This window comes from Etheostoma spectabile, chromosome 18 (assembly GCF_008692095.1).
Source record: "Etheostoma spectabile isolate EspeVRDwgs_2016 chromosome 18, UIUC_Espe_1.0, whole genome shotgun sequence".
Classification (NCBI taxonomy): Eukaryota; Metazoa; Chordata; class Actinopteri; order Perciformes; family Percidae; genus Etheostoma; species Etheostoma spectabile.
Genome location: NC_045750.1, coordinates 10,404,011 through 10,419,759, shown reverse-complemented (window position 1 = coordinate 10,419,759; position 15,749 = coordinate 10,404,011). Strand labels below are relative to the sequence as shown.

The window sequence follows — 15,749 nt, the reverse complement described above, 5'->3', positions numbered from 1 at the left end:
AGATAGATACTTTATTCATCCCAAAGGAAATTTTAGACATCTTAGCTGCTGCTCACTAAACTGTTTTTCTCAGAAAGTAGTAAAGTGTTACATCACTCAAAATAGGCTACAGTGTTTCTAGACAAACCGGTTACACTGTTTCTGTTTGCATAAATTCCAGCCATGTGACGTGACGTCAGAAGAATAGTATGTACATAACTCATCAGAAAGGTCAAAATGAAAAAGACAAAGGAAATGCATCTGATGCCATTGGAATGAAAACTCCGTAATAGGTGCAACATGTTACGGTTTGGTCAATTTAGGAGGTAATTATGTGTAGGTCACCAAACCCCACGCTGCTTAAAGAGATTAACGATCTTAAATGCCTCCCTGATGTGATTTTTTTCCCCTCATTTTCTCTACGTATTTTATACTGATCTGTAATTTCCATTATAATGATAATGAGAGGTATAATGAGAGACAGACTTTCCAAATAATACGCTCGTGAAACCGCGACTGCAATGTGTGCGTGTGTCAGTCTGCGTGTGTGGAAGTCGGTGGGTTTACAAGCCACATGCTTTTTGTTTTTGTTTTGATGGAGGAAGGAGGGGGGGCTGGGTGGGTGAGTGGGGCGACGCTTACCTTCCATCCCGCAGAGCTGTTGCTGTCGCCTTTGTCTTTGAAGTAAGGGATGGATCTCACCATCCAGTCATAAATTTGAGACAGTGTCAGTCTCTTGTCCGGCGCGCTCTCAATGGCTTTGGTTATCAGGTCGGCGTAGGAGAGATTCCCCCAGGCGTTACGGCGAGATGATGCTTTCCTCGGGGTCTGCTGGGCAGCCAAGCTGCTGGTGGCCAGCGTGCCAGAGGTGGCCGTCGGGGAGTGTGCGGAGAGCGGGGAGCCTCCGCTCTCCTGGCCGGGGGAGGAGAGCGCTCCATCGGCCACGGGGCTGTTGCTGCTCTGGTCCTCTGTCGCCAAGCCAGAGCCATTGACACCGTTGGCCGTGTGGGTGGCATTATCGTCTTCTTCATCATCCTCTTCCTCAGGTATAATATCTGTGTCATTACTCTCTGGTTTCACCGCGTTTGAGTCTGGCCGTGGCAGCGGCCAGGTGCAAGATCTGGGCCGCTTCTTGGGCTCGAAGTCCGGGTCGATGACCACGTCCAAGTCGGAAAGAGCAGCCTCAGCCATTATCTCTTACTCCAGTCACAATCTCGCCCCCGCTGCCAGGTTATAAAGTTACAAGACAAGAAATGAGGAGCTGTCAAAGTCGCGTCCCATTAATGCGCGCTCCGCTCCTTTGTTGCTATTCCACACCAGCGAAATCCTAACGGGGCCACGAGCAACTTAGTTATTAACGCCTGTTGAGGACATGAAGACAGAAAAAATAAAGACAACACGTCGGTTAGAGCCAAGTTATAACAACCTAACACATACAGTACAGCGGCTGGGTGTGTAGGTTAACCCATTTCTGTTAAAGAAGTAACAATAAACAAGCCTACTTATTAGAAATAACAAAACAGATATAAATGAAGCTATTCGCGTCTCTGAGCATTCTTCATTAGAAACACTACTTGCTTATCATTAGGAGCTCTGCACAAAATCCCGTCTTGGTGCAAGGCTTTGTCTGAATCCACCCAGTGGAGATCAATGACTGAGGAGGAAGTGCTCAAACCTCATCTCTGTGGGAAATAAATCCGCTCTCAACACTTTAAATGAAATACCTTGCACGGCTAGTCACTTGTGCTCTGTGGTACCAAAAAAAAAGTCACAATCTATTCCGAAGAGACTAGATCCCGGATTGTCCACGGCCACTTTCAGATGCCATCTTGACTCTTTCCTCTTTCACTCATCAAGTCCGCGCTGCAATATAGAGAAAGATAGGTTGTATGCAGGACAAGTCAGTGTCGATGTGGAATAAGACTGCCACCTCACTCTGGGTTACTACTGTATCTCGACTTGCTCTCCAGCGCTGCACAAACACACACACACACGCTCACTTACACACATACACTATACACAAACACGCGCATGCAAGTAGATCAAGGGCCAGCCCCCTGGATCCTGTGCATGGAATCGCCTTTTAAAGAGACACTACAGTCCAACAGCGCGGAGCTGTCTGTGCGCAGGTGGAAGCTGGGACACGTCCTGACATGTCGGTGACAGCCAGGCACAGAGATAAAGAGGGCCACACAAGAAAAAGAAAGGCAGACCCATTAAAGTCCATTAATTGTGACTTTAAAAAAAAGAAGGTGCTGAAGGCTGTAACTAAACTATTCACTCATTATCAGAATCAGAATCAGAATCAGAAATACTTTATTGATCCCCGAAGGGAAACTCTGTGTTGTAGTTGCACAATATTATAAATAGAGTAGATTCAATTAATGTAATGCGAAAATAATCAATTTCAGTTTCCTAGAGCCAAAGTTGGCATATTCAAATTGCTTGTTTTTTTTTCCGACCAACAGTCCTAAATGAAAATATATATAGTTTAAAATCATAGAAGACAAAGAAAACTAGCAAATACTCACATTTGACAGGCAACAACGACTTTGGGTTTTTGTTTTTGGACATTTGTCTTAAAAAATGACTGAAATGATTAGCTGATTATCAAAATGCAATGTGCAAATCAGCTAATCACCTAGCCTAATTGTTTCACCTCTAAGGGGTAAATGCAGTGGGGAAATAAATTGTGGCTTCAAAAAGACTTACGGTCATCATCCAAAACCTTTAAAGGAAAAATGTGTGCAATGAGGTTATTGAGGATTTTATCAAAAGTGTCACCTCAGTAATTCAAACCACCGTAGAAATATTAAAAATAATAGTACTATAAATAAAAGTTGAAACATAATATCAACATAAACTTACAGACAAATATAACAATACAATATTAATCTATGTTTCATAATGACATTTTGTCTATTTGTACGAAATGTTTACTTTGTATTGTAGTTTTGGTTTTATAGAAACTATATGTAACCTAGCTTATGAAATCGTTACATTACATAATAGGCTATGTTATTGACAAGATGGTGCTTCACAATAAAACCATTTGAAACATAATATCATGAGCTCTGGTTTTAACTTTAACATCCATATATATATATTTGTTCACATCATCCTCTTGTTGCTTCATTGGAACGGCATTTAATCAGCGGATCAGGTTGTCAATCACGTCTGTCACGGCGCTTAGGCCACGCCCCTTTCTGGAGCCCGTTCAACCTCGTGCAGGATGACGTCATCCAGTTTATTAGCCAGAGATAAGGGGAGAATTCCTAGATGGTTCTCCATCCTGTAAGTGATGATCTGGACCTCCCTCCTCTTCCTCCACCTTCTCCTCCTCCTCCTCCACCTTCCTCCTCCGGATCAAAACAGCCTCGTCTGCGTCTTCTTTGTTTCCAGGGCTGACTGCCGTGCAAGGTGCGCGTCCAGCTGCGCGTGCTCGCGATTTCTGTGCAGGAATGCGCGTTCACAGCTGACCATAAGAAGATATCACTTCAATTTGACTGCATGGATTTATTGTTTGCACATGATGGTATTTAAATGCAGATTTGATTTTTGATTTGACATCACAATATTATAGTATTCCCTACATAGGATATTGTTATTGTTTTGAGCAAGAATTACATGTATTGTATTGTAGTTTATTCCCTGCTAAAACATTACTATAAATATGTAATTTTTTTTTTGGAGGGGGGGGGGGGGGGGGGGGGGGGAATCTTCGTCACAGTACTCACAGTCACCAAGCTGACACACATGCTCTCTAAAAAGGTCAGACATTATTGTTTAACTGTGTTTGTTCATTGACACACATTTAACCAGGCAAATTGGTACAGCACACACACACTCATTTATAGCAGCAGTCTGGAGTCTGTACTGTAAAGGATTACAGGCAGATAGTCTGTACACGTACCACATATTGTGTGATGGTTTTTGTTCCCTTCACATCAAAAAGAATACCTGATTCAGCAGTTTGCCTCCTGCAGAGAACCATAGTTATCTGCTCACTGGATGTACACGAGAAGGTTAGGGTGTCTGAGTGTGTGCAATACTGTATGAAGCAAACCGTATCAGACAGAGATATGTTTTCTATCTTCAAATTACTTTATATAATGCTAAACCTTTGGAATATCTGAATTGAGTACATTCTCAGTACAATTAAAGATAGATTTAAGTAAATTTGATATTTTGCTATTGGTCATCATTCAGTAAAGCATTGCATTTGCTTTAGTGTAACCCATTATTAGATGACCTGCAATGGCTGAAACCATTTTAATTTAATTGTCTCATGACCAAGCCATGTAACCCCACACAAAAATCCACATTGCTTCAGTCTCATGCCTGAAGTAAATTGTTTTGGATTTCTTTTTGAAGATTTCAACCCATTTTCCTCAAGAACACTAGCAATTGATAGCATCCCATTGCATCCCATTGAGCTCACCGTTATTTTTTCCAAACACTATAGACTGTTTGGATGCTTTTAGGTTTCTTTGTATAAACCACAACATTGGCTTTCGTGACCAGGTTTAACATGTTTATTTATGTCAAGTGGAAAGTGTGAGACGTGTCACCGCAATACCGAACTGCAATATGTCTTGCATTTGGCCAATTTATTCTGCACCAAGATAAGCCTGCTTCACCCTAGATGTTCCTTTGAGGGCCACAATAGTGTTGCACCATGTTACATCCATTCATGCACACAAGTGCGCACACAGTATCTTTTTTTTGTTTGTTCTCCGTCTCACTCTAAAACCTATTTCAGCTTGGAGCAACATATAAGAGTTCCATTTAAGTATTTAACACTCTGGTATTGTCAACTTCACTCTCTCAAAACTTGATTTAATCAGTGTTTCCGCCTAAATTGAATGTAAAAGCAAAATGTATAATAGTCCTGGCTATTTTTAATCCATTTCTGTTCCTTTAACTGATAAGAAAAGGAGAAAGAGACAAAGGGCGAACGGTGTCTCCTCTTCTCTCCATCACCATAGGGTATCAAGACTGAGATCCAGAGAGGGTAGAGACTGTGACCACTTCTCTAAGCCAGCAGGAATCATCCAATTAAGACAATCACAAAGTGGAGCGGCTATCTCTGTTTGTGCCTGATGTTTGCCCTAAACAACATAATGCTCTGATTGGATTAGGGGCCTTGGCATTGGGCGTGATTGATTTTTCTTTAATTGAGAGTTATGGCGGGATAGACTTTGGGCCTTGCTACTGACTTGAAACGCTTTTTAATGGCACGTCATGTGCATGCATATGTACACACGCACACAGTCCCTTAAGTACATATAAGTATAATGAGATTTACTCTGGTATTTTTGTACTTTTGCTGCTTGGTACAAACACAGTATCTTATATAACACTCTAGGTTTGGATACTGTAGGTGCTGCTCACTGTTCAGTTGCCAGGGCGGGCTGGGCCAGGCTGGAGTGGTGCACCAGGATGACCTCATCCTTAGATGGACGCAATAACAAACCTTGTAGCTATTGGTTGCCCTCTGCTGCCACCTACAGGCACACAGGAATTAGTTCCAAAACAACAGGAAAAATAAATTCTTACTTCCCTTTTAATTGTAACTAAAATATAGATGAAAAAATAAAAAGGTTTTAATAGTTTGTCTACCAAAATTGAGATTGCCCTTTTATGTTATATTACAGCTTTAATTCTGGAAACCACAAGGTTAGTTTTTAATATCAAAAAAGTGTGAGAATCATAAAAAACTCAACTACAGAAATCAATATACCATACCAAATTGTGCAATCTAAGACATTTTTGCATGGACCCCACAATAAATTCATTTATTTTGGTCGCATGTCAGAACAAAAATGCCCGCACATTGACAAAAAAGTTTAAAAAACAAATTAATTGAATGTGCAAAAACTGACAAAATGTAAAAAATGTGAGCAAAAAAATTGTCATGTTCTTTCACATTTTGAACTTAAACTGCTACATTCCGCATCTGATGGGATGTTTTTGTGTCTTTCCTTTGTGCATTTTAAATCATATATGTATACTGTTGATCTTATGTACACACCTGCGTGACACTACTGCTTGGAAAATCTGGATTCAAGAGTGCAAACCCCCTTCACGATAGTTTGTGTTGACAATTTTATTATATTGTTTTAAGTGTTTTACCCCAGTTAGCAGTTGTGCATGCTTTTTCCTGTAATTATGCAAGACAACTAGTTCACTTGATATGATTAGGAATCCAGACCTGAAATACATCCATGCCAATCCAACAATTACTTAGCTTGATGGATTGAATACATGGATTAATAACATGCATAACACCTTTCAAATTAATACCATGTTTTTATCTGGTTGAGATTTACAGAGACTGATATTGTTTCACAAAAACAGGAACAGCCTGAGAATATTGAACCCACTTCACCCACTAGAGGGCGATTTACAACTACTCTGAGGGACACTGGGCCCTCTTCGTCTCTCTGAAGTGAACACCTTTTTCCCTTCTGTTTCACACATGGAGAGGTTTCCATATTCTTTAAAATAAATAGTCCACAAGGGGGAGAGAGCACACCTCTCAACAGCTGACCAAACAGTAAAATGATATAACACACATGCATAAGATAAAGGTGAGTCAGATCCTAATTGAAAACCGGTATCTAGTTTTGTTATACAGTATATTTACTTTGGATATCAGGTCTTTCTTGGATATATTGGAGTATTTCCCATTTCTGCTAAGTAGGAACTTCTCTTGTGTAGTGTCAGTAGTTAGTGAGGTACTGTGTTGTCTGGAGGTATATATGATCATCAAGCAGTCAGCTGTGGATGTTAGGTGTTCATGTGTTTGTTGCTGTGACTGCGGTCTCTCTTCATCCAGTAGGACTCTGTTTGCATCTCCATCAGTCTGGAGACGGTCCTTTGGAAGGCAAAGATCTCCTCCTCGGCGGTGAACAGAGTCAGGTGCTCCGCTGCCTCCTGAACAAACACCAGGGTTAGCAAATGATACACTCAAATCCAATTTAAATTAGTTTAGTAACTGAGAACAAGAGAAGTTTGAGAAACATGATTAAGACCAGATTTGATTCCTGGGAATGCAGTATCAATCTGTGTGAGAGCAAGACCCTCTTTTTCAGAAATCCCATGTTCACACTGACATAGTCTCAGAAAAACCTTGAACACCTTGAGAACAGGTTCCCGTACTTTTCAACACATCAACAATTACTGGTATCAAGTCAAAATAAGCAAATTACAATAAATGAAGTGATATAGAGTCACATAAAATGTACATTAGTAATTGTAGTTAAGTTTAAATTGAAATCATTAAACGTAATGTACTTCTTTTCATCAAATATTAACCACCATCTGCTGCGTCAATGTTGTTGTAATTCGGCGAAGCCCCTTTGACAAGTTTTTAATTCCAAGACTAATAAAATAACAACTCATAAACAACCCACTGATTTGTATCCTTATTGAAGGGTAGCCTACTATGAGGTGAAATCAAAGATGTGATTCTTTAAAATTATTTTGGGAACAGCATCCATTCGCTGCTGATAGGAGATGGTGGTTTTCCTGCTGTTTTAACTTGTCATGTTCTGTTGTAGCAGATGGGATTTTACCCCGCTGAGGCCCAGGTCATCCAGCAGTTGTCTGTCCCTCTCATCGTCCCCTCCACTGTGGACAAACAGCCCGTCTAAAGGAGAAGCCGCCAGCAGCACCACTCTCACCTGGGACACGGAGGGAAGGTCCAGTTTATTTATAGAGGTTAGTTCCTATTTTATGAATGATTATGTGTCTGTTTCCTGTGATCAATATTAAATTAGAGCAGTTAACCATTCATTCATTACCTCCTTAAAATGCCAGTACTTAGATTTCTGTCTATTTTAAGGTGTTTTATTGCATCCCTGAGAATATTTAGGTTCTTATTGACTTCTTTTTTTTAACCAAATACAATTTCCTCTTTGACAGAATAAATAATTGATTGATAAAATTACAGTGCATGGGAAGTGAGCCAATATGAGTTTGGCGCTCAACTTAAGATTGTCTTATTGAATGGGGTAGTAATATAATACAGTAATATTACTTTTTGCAGTAGCAAAGTGTTGTGGTTTACTATTTAATTTCAGTGTTAACTTCTGTCATCACGTACTTCACATTTGATACAATTATTGTATAGTCAACAGTAAAGAGATGGAAGGAACTGAGGGGAGAAACAGATGGGCAACGACATGCAACAAAAGTTAATGTCAGCGCTTTAAAACCTTAGCCAAAAAATCATGACAATTATCTAATTATTATATCCCAGTTTGAATTTTGACTAATTTGTAAAATGACCTGTCATCCTCTCAGTTGATGTGTACCTTTAAAACTAAATAATACAAAACAGAAAATTGCTGCTACACAGTTTTCTCTTAAAGCCTGGTTGCACCTGTGATATGGATATGATGAATTTTTTTGGAGTATATTTATTAGTCCAAATGTAGTTTGTGAAATAGATGGAGCACCTTGTTGTCATAGAAGTTGTCTATGAGGGTGGTGAAGCGTCTGGCCTGGTCCTTCAGGGTCAGTGTCAGGATGGGAACATGGCGGATGAATACAGTGTCAAAGAGCCGTGCCATTTCCAGGTAGTCACTGGCACCCAGGGGCTGGAAAACAAGTGAGCAGGTTACATGATCTACAGCAGCACAGTGCAGAGAGTAAACAAACAAACAGACAGACAGACAAACACACACACACACACACACACACACACGGAATGTTGTCTGTATGTTTGGCCTGAAAAAAAAAAAAAAAAACTGTACGATGAGGGCACCTTGTGCTAAAGGCTCAAGCTGATGATCAGTCCCTGTCCTTGGTTCTTTGCCATTCAGGAGGATTGCTCTCAAAATTAATGTGGACGTTCCAACATATGTCAGATGGAAAAAGAAGCCTTGAAGCTAAGATGCCTGAAAAAAACTCAACACTGTCCATCAGGCTCAAGACTTTACACATGCGGCAGATTATTATACGTCATGGCTTCATTAGAGGCACAAGCTCAACTATTCACTAAATCGTCAATAGACTTGCTTTTTGACATTGAGCAGAAAATAGGACTGAGATTGAGGGAAGGTGATTCAGTTTGAGAGCAAAGGCTTGGACAATAAGTACACAGAGGAGGTAAGAAGCAAAACACAGAGGCAATAAAGAGAAGGGCTTTGAATTTAAGCAGTTTTGATGTGTGTGTGTGTGTGTGTGTGTGTGTGTGTGTTCCATACCTGTACTGTAACTATATTTTTGGAAGAAACAGCTGAGATGAATGTTATTTCGTTTCTTTTAATGTTCTTTGTAAACACATTGAGAAACAATATATACATAACTAAAGATGTTGATTATCTGCAGCAATAAATATTGTTGTTAAGAATATGCCTTATTGAGTAACTCTTGAAACTATTGTTTTTCAAATACATAATGCTGGCAATGAAATAAATTGAGATTTGTAGGGAAAAAGACGAGACAAAACAAACACTCACTCTGCCACACAGCTCATCAAAAGTGCAGTCAGCGATGGAGCCACAGGTCTTTTCCAGAGTCACATCTCTGCCCAGCACTGTGAGCAACCGAGGGCCTGTAACTATGAAAACACACACACACACACACACACATACAACAATATACCTGATCCTCATATCATATATCTTATCATCTTATTTACATTTAAAGTCATTATGTTAAAAGCAAATCTGTGAAAGACCAAATGTTCATCTTAGACCACAGAAATCAAAGCAGGAAGCAAGAAGTATATATACCTGAAGTGACATACAGTATATTATCCACAGTTTAGACATTTAGATTTCTAGACAAACAAATGTTAAATACACTGCTTTTATATAAATAAATGCAAGAATAAAATAACAAAAAACAGCAAATTAGTAAACTTGCAAAATTAAAATGTCAAACTCCAACATTTTAAAACCTCTAAAACTGAATTTCAAATCAAATTTCATTAACTTTTTTGAGGCCTTAGCTTTAGTTTAGCTCTAAAGTTAAATGATGAGTGGCCTAAAATAATACACAACTAAGCCTGTCAGTGGTATCTAGAACCCCATTTTTTGCACAACATGACACCATACTGGTAAATATATAAATATTGCCAGCCCTATTCTTTGCTGTTGCACAAATAAACCAATTAGATCAACTTCATTGACCGGCTACTTAATGTTTCAAACATTAAAAATGTATATGACTTCATTGCATTATGCCATTTGTCTAATATCACTCAACAAGGAGTATGATAAAAGAGTTATTGTGCTGCATCTGATTAAATGACTTACATTAAATGTGTCTTAATGTAAGAAAGTTGACTGGTGATAAAATCTGAAAAAGAAGTGTTGTACTTGAACTTCCTTACCACTCTCTTGACTTAAGGCCAGCTCCTCAAACAGCGCATCCAAAAAGGCCTCTACACCGGGCTCACCTGTGCTGAACAAGACAACACAAAACACACACACACGCACACACACGCACACACACACACACACACACACACACACACACACACACACACACACACACACACACACAGAAATAATAGGATATGAAAATTAAAAATGCTGAAGTGGCCACATCAAAACGACGCCAGCAAGGAGTGCACAAGAGGGGGGTACTTAGCTTTTCACTTCATCAGTAAAAAACAGGATGTTAGACTCTAAACATGAGCATTAGCCTGTGAATGCACATCAATGTGAATGTGCATCACGTGTTCTTGTGTTTTAACTCCAGGTAAAAGGGTGTGATGCGCTCCATTTACATACAGTGAAAAGACGAGAGCACTTGAAAGCTCCAATGCAGCGATGGGCAACAGCAGTGTCATTTAAACCTTGTTTATCTGTGTGTTCCTAACAGCATATGTGTAATGAGGAAAATAGAAAACTAGCTCTACCATTTTCTCATGTTCTATTGATTCCTCTTTTATTCTTTTCATGGATCTCTCAAGGTAATGTAGGCCTTTATAAACCCAGTCTGCTTCTCCCCATTTATCCATTTTTGCCTTCTCTTTCTGTCCTTTAAAAAAAAAAAAAAAAAAAAAGAAACTCAATGATGAACACAAACATTTCCTGTGTATGTGTGTGTGCGCATGTTGTGGAGGCAGATTGATGTTGACTCTTTACCAGACCTTTGCACAGCCTCTGAGTGGATTGGACTGCAAACAGAGGAGCAAATGTGTCCAATAGTGTGTGTGTGTGTGTGTGTGTGTATATATATATATGTGTGTGTGTCTTACAGGTAGTAGAGTTTCCCCATTGCACTGTTATCCAGCCTCCTGTAGTCAATCCCAGAGTCTAGGCAGATGGTGTGGCAGTACTCCTGCACACACACACAAACATAAACATAAAAAATACAGAAGGACGAATGAAAAATCAGTCAAAGGGAAAATGTTTAAAGTAGGCTAGTCTATGTGAAAAAGCAATGCAAAAAGGAAAAAAAATGATGTATTTGTAATGGGGAAGAAAATCATATTTAGGTTAGACTTGTAGAAATCACAATTTAATACAGAATTATAAATGTCAGTATCCACATTGTTAACCATGGATGTATCTAATTTACAAACTGCAGTTTTTAATTTGCAATCAAATTAAGTAGTAGGTTACAGTTTATTTAAAAGATAATACTCTGTTTATTACTGTTTATGCTACAACATATTAATCCTCTGTGACAAGATGTTTATTCTATGCATTTTCCAGAATTCATAGTAATACTTTTTTTTTTTCTTAATATTTTTCTTATTATCTACAAATCAAAGGATAAGACTAAAATCAACAATGTGTTATTCTGTCTCTCATAACTTTTAACTTTAGCTTTAAACCCATTGGTTCCTACTGAAGATAGAAATCTTGACTAGCAGGTCACAAATATAAACTTTACTCTTGTTTTAAAAAGAAATGCTAAATCATTTCCTAAAACAGTTGGGCACTGTATGTTTTACTGAAATGCACATGTGCACATGTGATTGACTCAGTGTGTGTTCCAATTGAAGGAACATGTCACCCAGTGCAAGGGTGGGGCTCATGTGTTTTCATAGTCTTTTGGTCAACATTGGAGCTCTATAGCACAGAGGAATAATATAAATCAGGCTTTGGTAACAGAGATGATACTTGATTGACTGATAGGTCAGATCAACACCATTGTTCATGGGGTCAGTTGATAATTGGAAAAATTACGCAATATTACCAACTTGTTGTTTAAGTAGTTAAGTAGTTATTATTCACATTTTGGCAACACATTTCTCCCAAATTCAGTTTTAAAGATTTTTTAAAATTTTGGATTAGGGTTTCTGGTTTTGCAGTTTCATTTCAGCTACCATATTTACGGATTGGTGCTACTTTAAATTATTTTCGTGTATTAATAAGTTTAAAAACATCGTAATCTTAATAAAATGTGTAAACCTACTGCACAGAAATACACGGCTTCTAAACTAATAAATATGCAAGACATATCACCAGACCTATCCTTAAAATCTGGTTTAAAGGATAGGTCTGGTGATATTTAATCTGTCGCACATCGAAGTTACCAGAGATGCATTGAAAATATATAAAGTAGATACTGAAAACGTGCACCATATTCATAAACCATAGGAGGCTATTAAATTGGATGCTTTCTTTTAGGTTTAGATTGATTGTCTTGTTGAAATCTTTAAGATAACAGAGTTTGTGCTAAGGAGGCTATTTTTGTTATTGTGAATTAATCTTGTGTTTCTACATGATAAATTATTTTGGATTCTTACCATGAAATGCTATAGTAAGTGCTAACATTATAAAACAGTTGATATTGCTTTCCTGCTCACATGCCATGGACAAAGAACAAATAAGGAACAAGTGAACAAATTCAACAACAGGGTAGCACAGAAGGCAAGAGACATCTTTCTCTTCTCTGACAGCGCTGGGATTTTGTGTCACTTCTTCATGGTTTATTGAGCCGATCTATTGTTCCTGCAGCTATTCAAGTGTGTTACAGCAAGGGTGAATTTGTGATGCAGAGTTCAAACTTTTCCAGATAGTGTAAAACGTCAACAGGATTCATGTCAGGGAGTGCACCACAAACTATAATCATCATCTCCACTATTCTATCAAAGAAAAGAAAGGATTTGCATATCATCCCATCCAAGCCATCGCCGGCTGACTGAGTATTCAACGACAGCTCCGGTAAATTATGAAATCTGTGAATTTCTGCCACTGGCCTCCTTAACCTGCAGGATAATTAGTAATCATCACAAAGCAAGGGGACGGAAATACTCTATTCTTTTCTGCTGTCAACTTTTTATCTCCATGTCCGCTCACACAAACGGGATTCCCACTCTGAGCCAATTGGCTGAATCAGGCTTAATAACAACCTGACAAACTCGCCCTCCCCCATGCACAAAAGGGAGGTGTCATCAACCTACTGTGACCCCACCAACGGGTAAATAGTCCCTCCAAAATGGAAAAAAGAAAGGAAAAAAAAAAACTTGTCACTATCGCCGCCACATCATTAGAGTCTCAGTTTGTCTTTTCTCCTGCCATCTTCTACTCCCTCCCTTTATGAACTGTCGGCAAAGGCGGCTGATGGGTTTCTTGACGGAGAAGTGAGGTACAAATAAGAGAGAGAGGAAAAAGGAGGAATTGAAACACAATCAGTGATGATGATTCCATTGGTTATTTATAATCACATAAGGCTGAGACCTTGTGGGTCATTACTTGATTATCCATCTTAAGGGGATTGTCAAGATCTCACTCCTCCAAGATTTCACCGCCTACACATTGTGGTCTCCCCCCTCCACCATCATGCTCCTCTCACAGACTCTAATCCTTGTCAGTCTACTTGGCAACTTGCAGTCTTATCTCCAATTTTCCTTTTAGCTTATTCTGTCCATCGTTCTATACAGCTGGACAACAACAATCTGATATACAGCATATACTCTAATACAAATCTACCAGCTGCACTGTTATTGTCAGGTGTACTGTTGAAACTGTTAAGTGATTAAGCAACTATTTTAATTTATGAGAAGTCGTCGTTTTGAGCAAAAATTAACATTTCCTGGGTGAGAATTTGCTGCTTTTCTCTATTAAGTATTAATATAAATAGATTTTTTTTGGCTTTGGGTTTATCACTGTTTGTTGTACAAACAAACTATTGAAAGGCATCACTTTGGGCTCTAAAAAACTGTGAAATTGTTTATTATTGTCACACATTTTATAGGCTAATAAATTGAATAATTAATCAAGAAATTAGGGAACAGATGCATCAATGATGAAAATAATCTTTAGTTCCAGACCTAGACCTAAAATCTAAGCAGCACACTTACACTAAACTACATATATGCTTAATGAACAAATATCAGGGCTACTAATAATACCCAAATACTGGGATTTGATTGAGGCAAAAATGACTTTGCATAAGGCAACTATTTTAATATCACAATGCTCAAATTACCAATTCTTTTAATATGTGACAGCATCTCTGTCCTTTCTTTGCACCTGGGTTCACTTTTGTTGTTATACAAAGATTTTTCCATCTCACTGATTGCTCAAAAGAAATAATAAAAAAAATATATACTGAAGTCCAACTTAAGTTACATTGTGACTTAATTTGACACAATTAACTGATCAACAGAACATTAATTGACAACAATTTAAGTAATTGACTAATTATCATTTATCATGTAAAAATGTCACACATAAAAAAGGCCCTGGTCCCATGGGAAAAGTGTGGTGGAAACTGGCTAATTCACTGGTTTCAGCTTCTCAAAAGTGAGAATTTGCTGCTGTTTTCAATTTTATAGAATTGCAAATTGAATATATTTGGATTTTGAAATGTTGGACAAATCAAGCAATCTAAAGATTGTCATAATTTTAAAGAATTAACTTGTATTCATAGAAAGTGACAGATTCAAATTAATAAGGACAATGATCAGTGTTCCCTAGTTACATTATCTCCATGTGTCATGCCATAATTAACTTTTTTACTAACGGTGTGAAAACTAGTCCCGTGTGCAGCTGAATCACAGAAAAGCAGCATCACTGCAAAAAAAGAGTTTTACTACTTGCACAGGTGCATTCACAAACTCACAGACACAACAGGGGAGGGAGAGACAGAAGAGAGGGATGACAGACATGAGAATCAGACTCTTTTTAGAAGAAAGTCATCCAAACACATGTAGCTCCAATCACGTCATTGTCCAAGCTGTCCACTGCTGTCTCTGGACAGCCGTTTAGCATAAAAACAGTTTTTTTTTTTTGGGTCGCTGCTTCCCCTCTGCGCCCGCTCCCTCTACGCCATATCTTTCTCTATCCTTTACTCCTCAAAAAGTTGCTTTTGAGTTTTTCAAAGAGCGCGGTGCCATTGAGCTGCAACAAAAGCCAAGGATAGCTGACTATTGGGCCCTGATGAGGTCCACTCCCTCATTACCCAGCAGCAGAAAACATTTGATGCTTTTTTTGTTTGGCCCGGAGAATTGACCAGGCCTCAAAGAAATGCGGGGTGGGAAGGCTGAAAAAGAGACGAAGGGGGGAGAGAAAGGGAGAGGGGAGGAGGGTAAAGGTTGTCGTTCATTCAACCATGTGTGTCTTACAGCCTTGTGTAGAGGGACAGAAGAAAAGAGGGAGGGAGAGAAAGAGGGGTCGAGAGAGAGAGAGAGAGACGGGAGAGAAAAGAGAAAGCTTAAAACACTGCTTTTATGCTGGCAAGTTCTGGACGACTCTTCTGACATCAAAGTGTTTTCACTAACTGGGGAGCTGCTGTGTATGTATGCATGTGTGTGTGAGTGAGTGACTGACTGAGAGTGTGTGTGTGTGTGT

General features: G+C 38.8%; 2 protein-coding genes across 2 annotated transcripts in view; both read right to left on the bottom strand.

The window, feature by feature from the left end:
* foxo3b (forkhead box O3b) overlaps positions 1-2,009 on the bottom strand; it is a 50,832-nt gene extending 48,823 nt beyond the window's left edge. Inside the window, exons 1-2 of the mRNA XM_032543008.1 lie at positions 1,704-2,009; positions 622-1,340 (exon numbers count right to left, since the gene is read on the bottom strand). Coding sequence (XP_032398899.1) covers positions 622-1,170 — 549 coding nt within the window. The 5' untranslated portion in view covers positions 1,171-1,340; positions 1,704-2,009. The remainder of the gene's footprint in view (positions 1-621; positions 1,341-1,703) is intronic.
* Positions 2,010-5,976: 3,967 nt separating this feature from the next.
* afg1lb (AFG1 like ATPase b) overlaps positions 5,977-15,749 on the bottom strand; it is a 27,243-nt gene continuing 17,470 nt past the window's right edge. Inside the window, exons 8-13 of the mRNA XM_032543010.1 lie at positions 11,201-11,283; positions 10,328-10,398; positions 9,450-9,550; positions 8,445-8,585; positions 7,560-7,667; positions 5,977-6,918 (exon numbers count right to left, since the gene is read on the bottom strand). Coding sequence (XP_032398901.1) covers positions 6,772-6,918; positions 7,560-7,667; positions 8,445-8,585; positions 9,450-9,550; positions 10,328-10,398; positions 11,201-11,283 — 651 coding nt within the window. The 3' untranslated portion in view covers positions 5,977-6,771. The remainder of the gene's footprint in view (positions 6,919-7,559; positions 7,668-8,444; positions 8,586-9,449; positions 9,551-10,327; positions 10,399-11,200; positions 11,284-15,749) is intronic.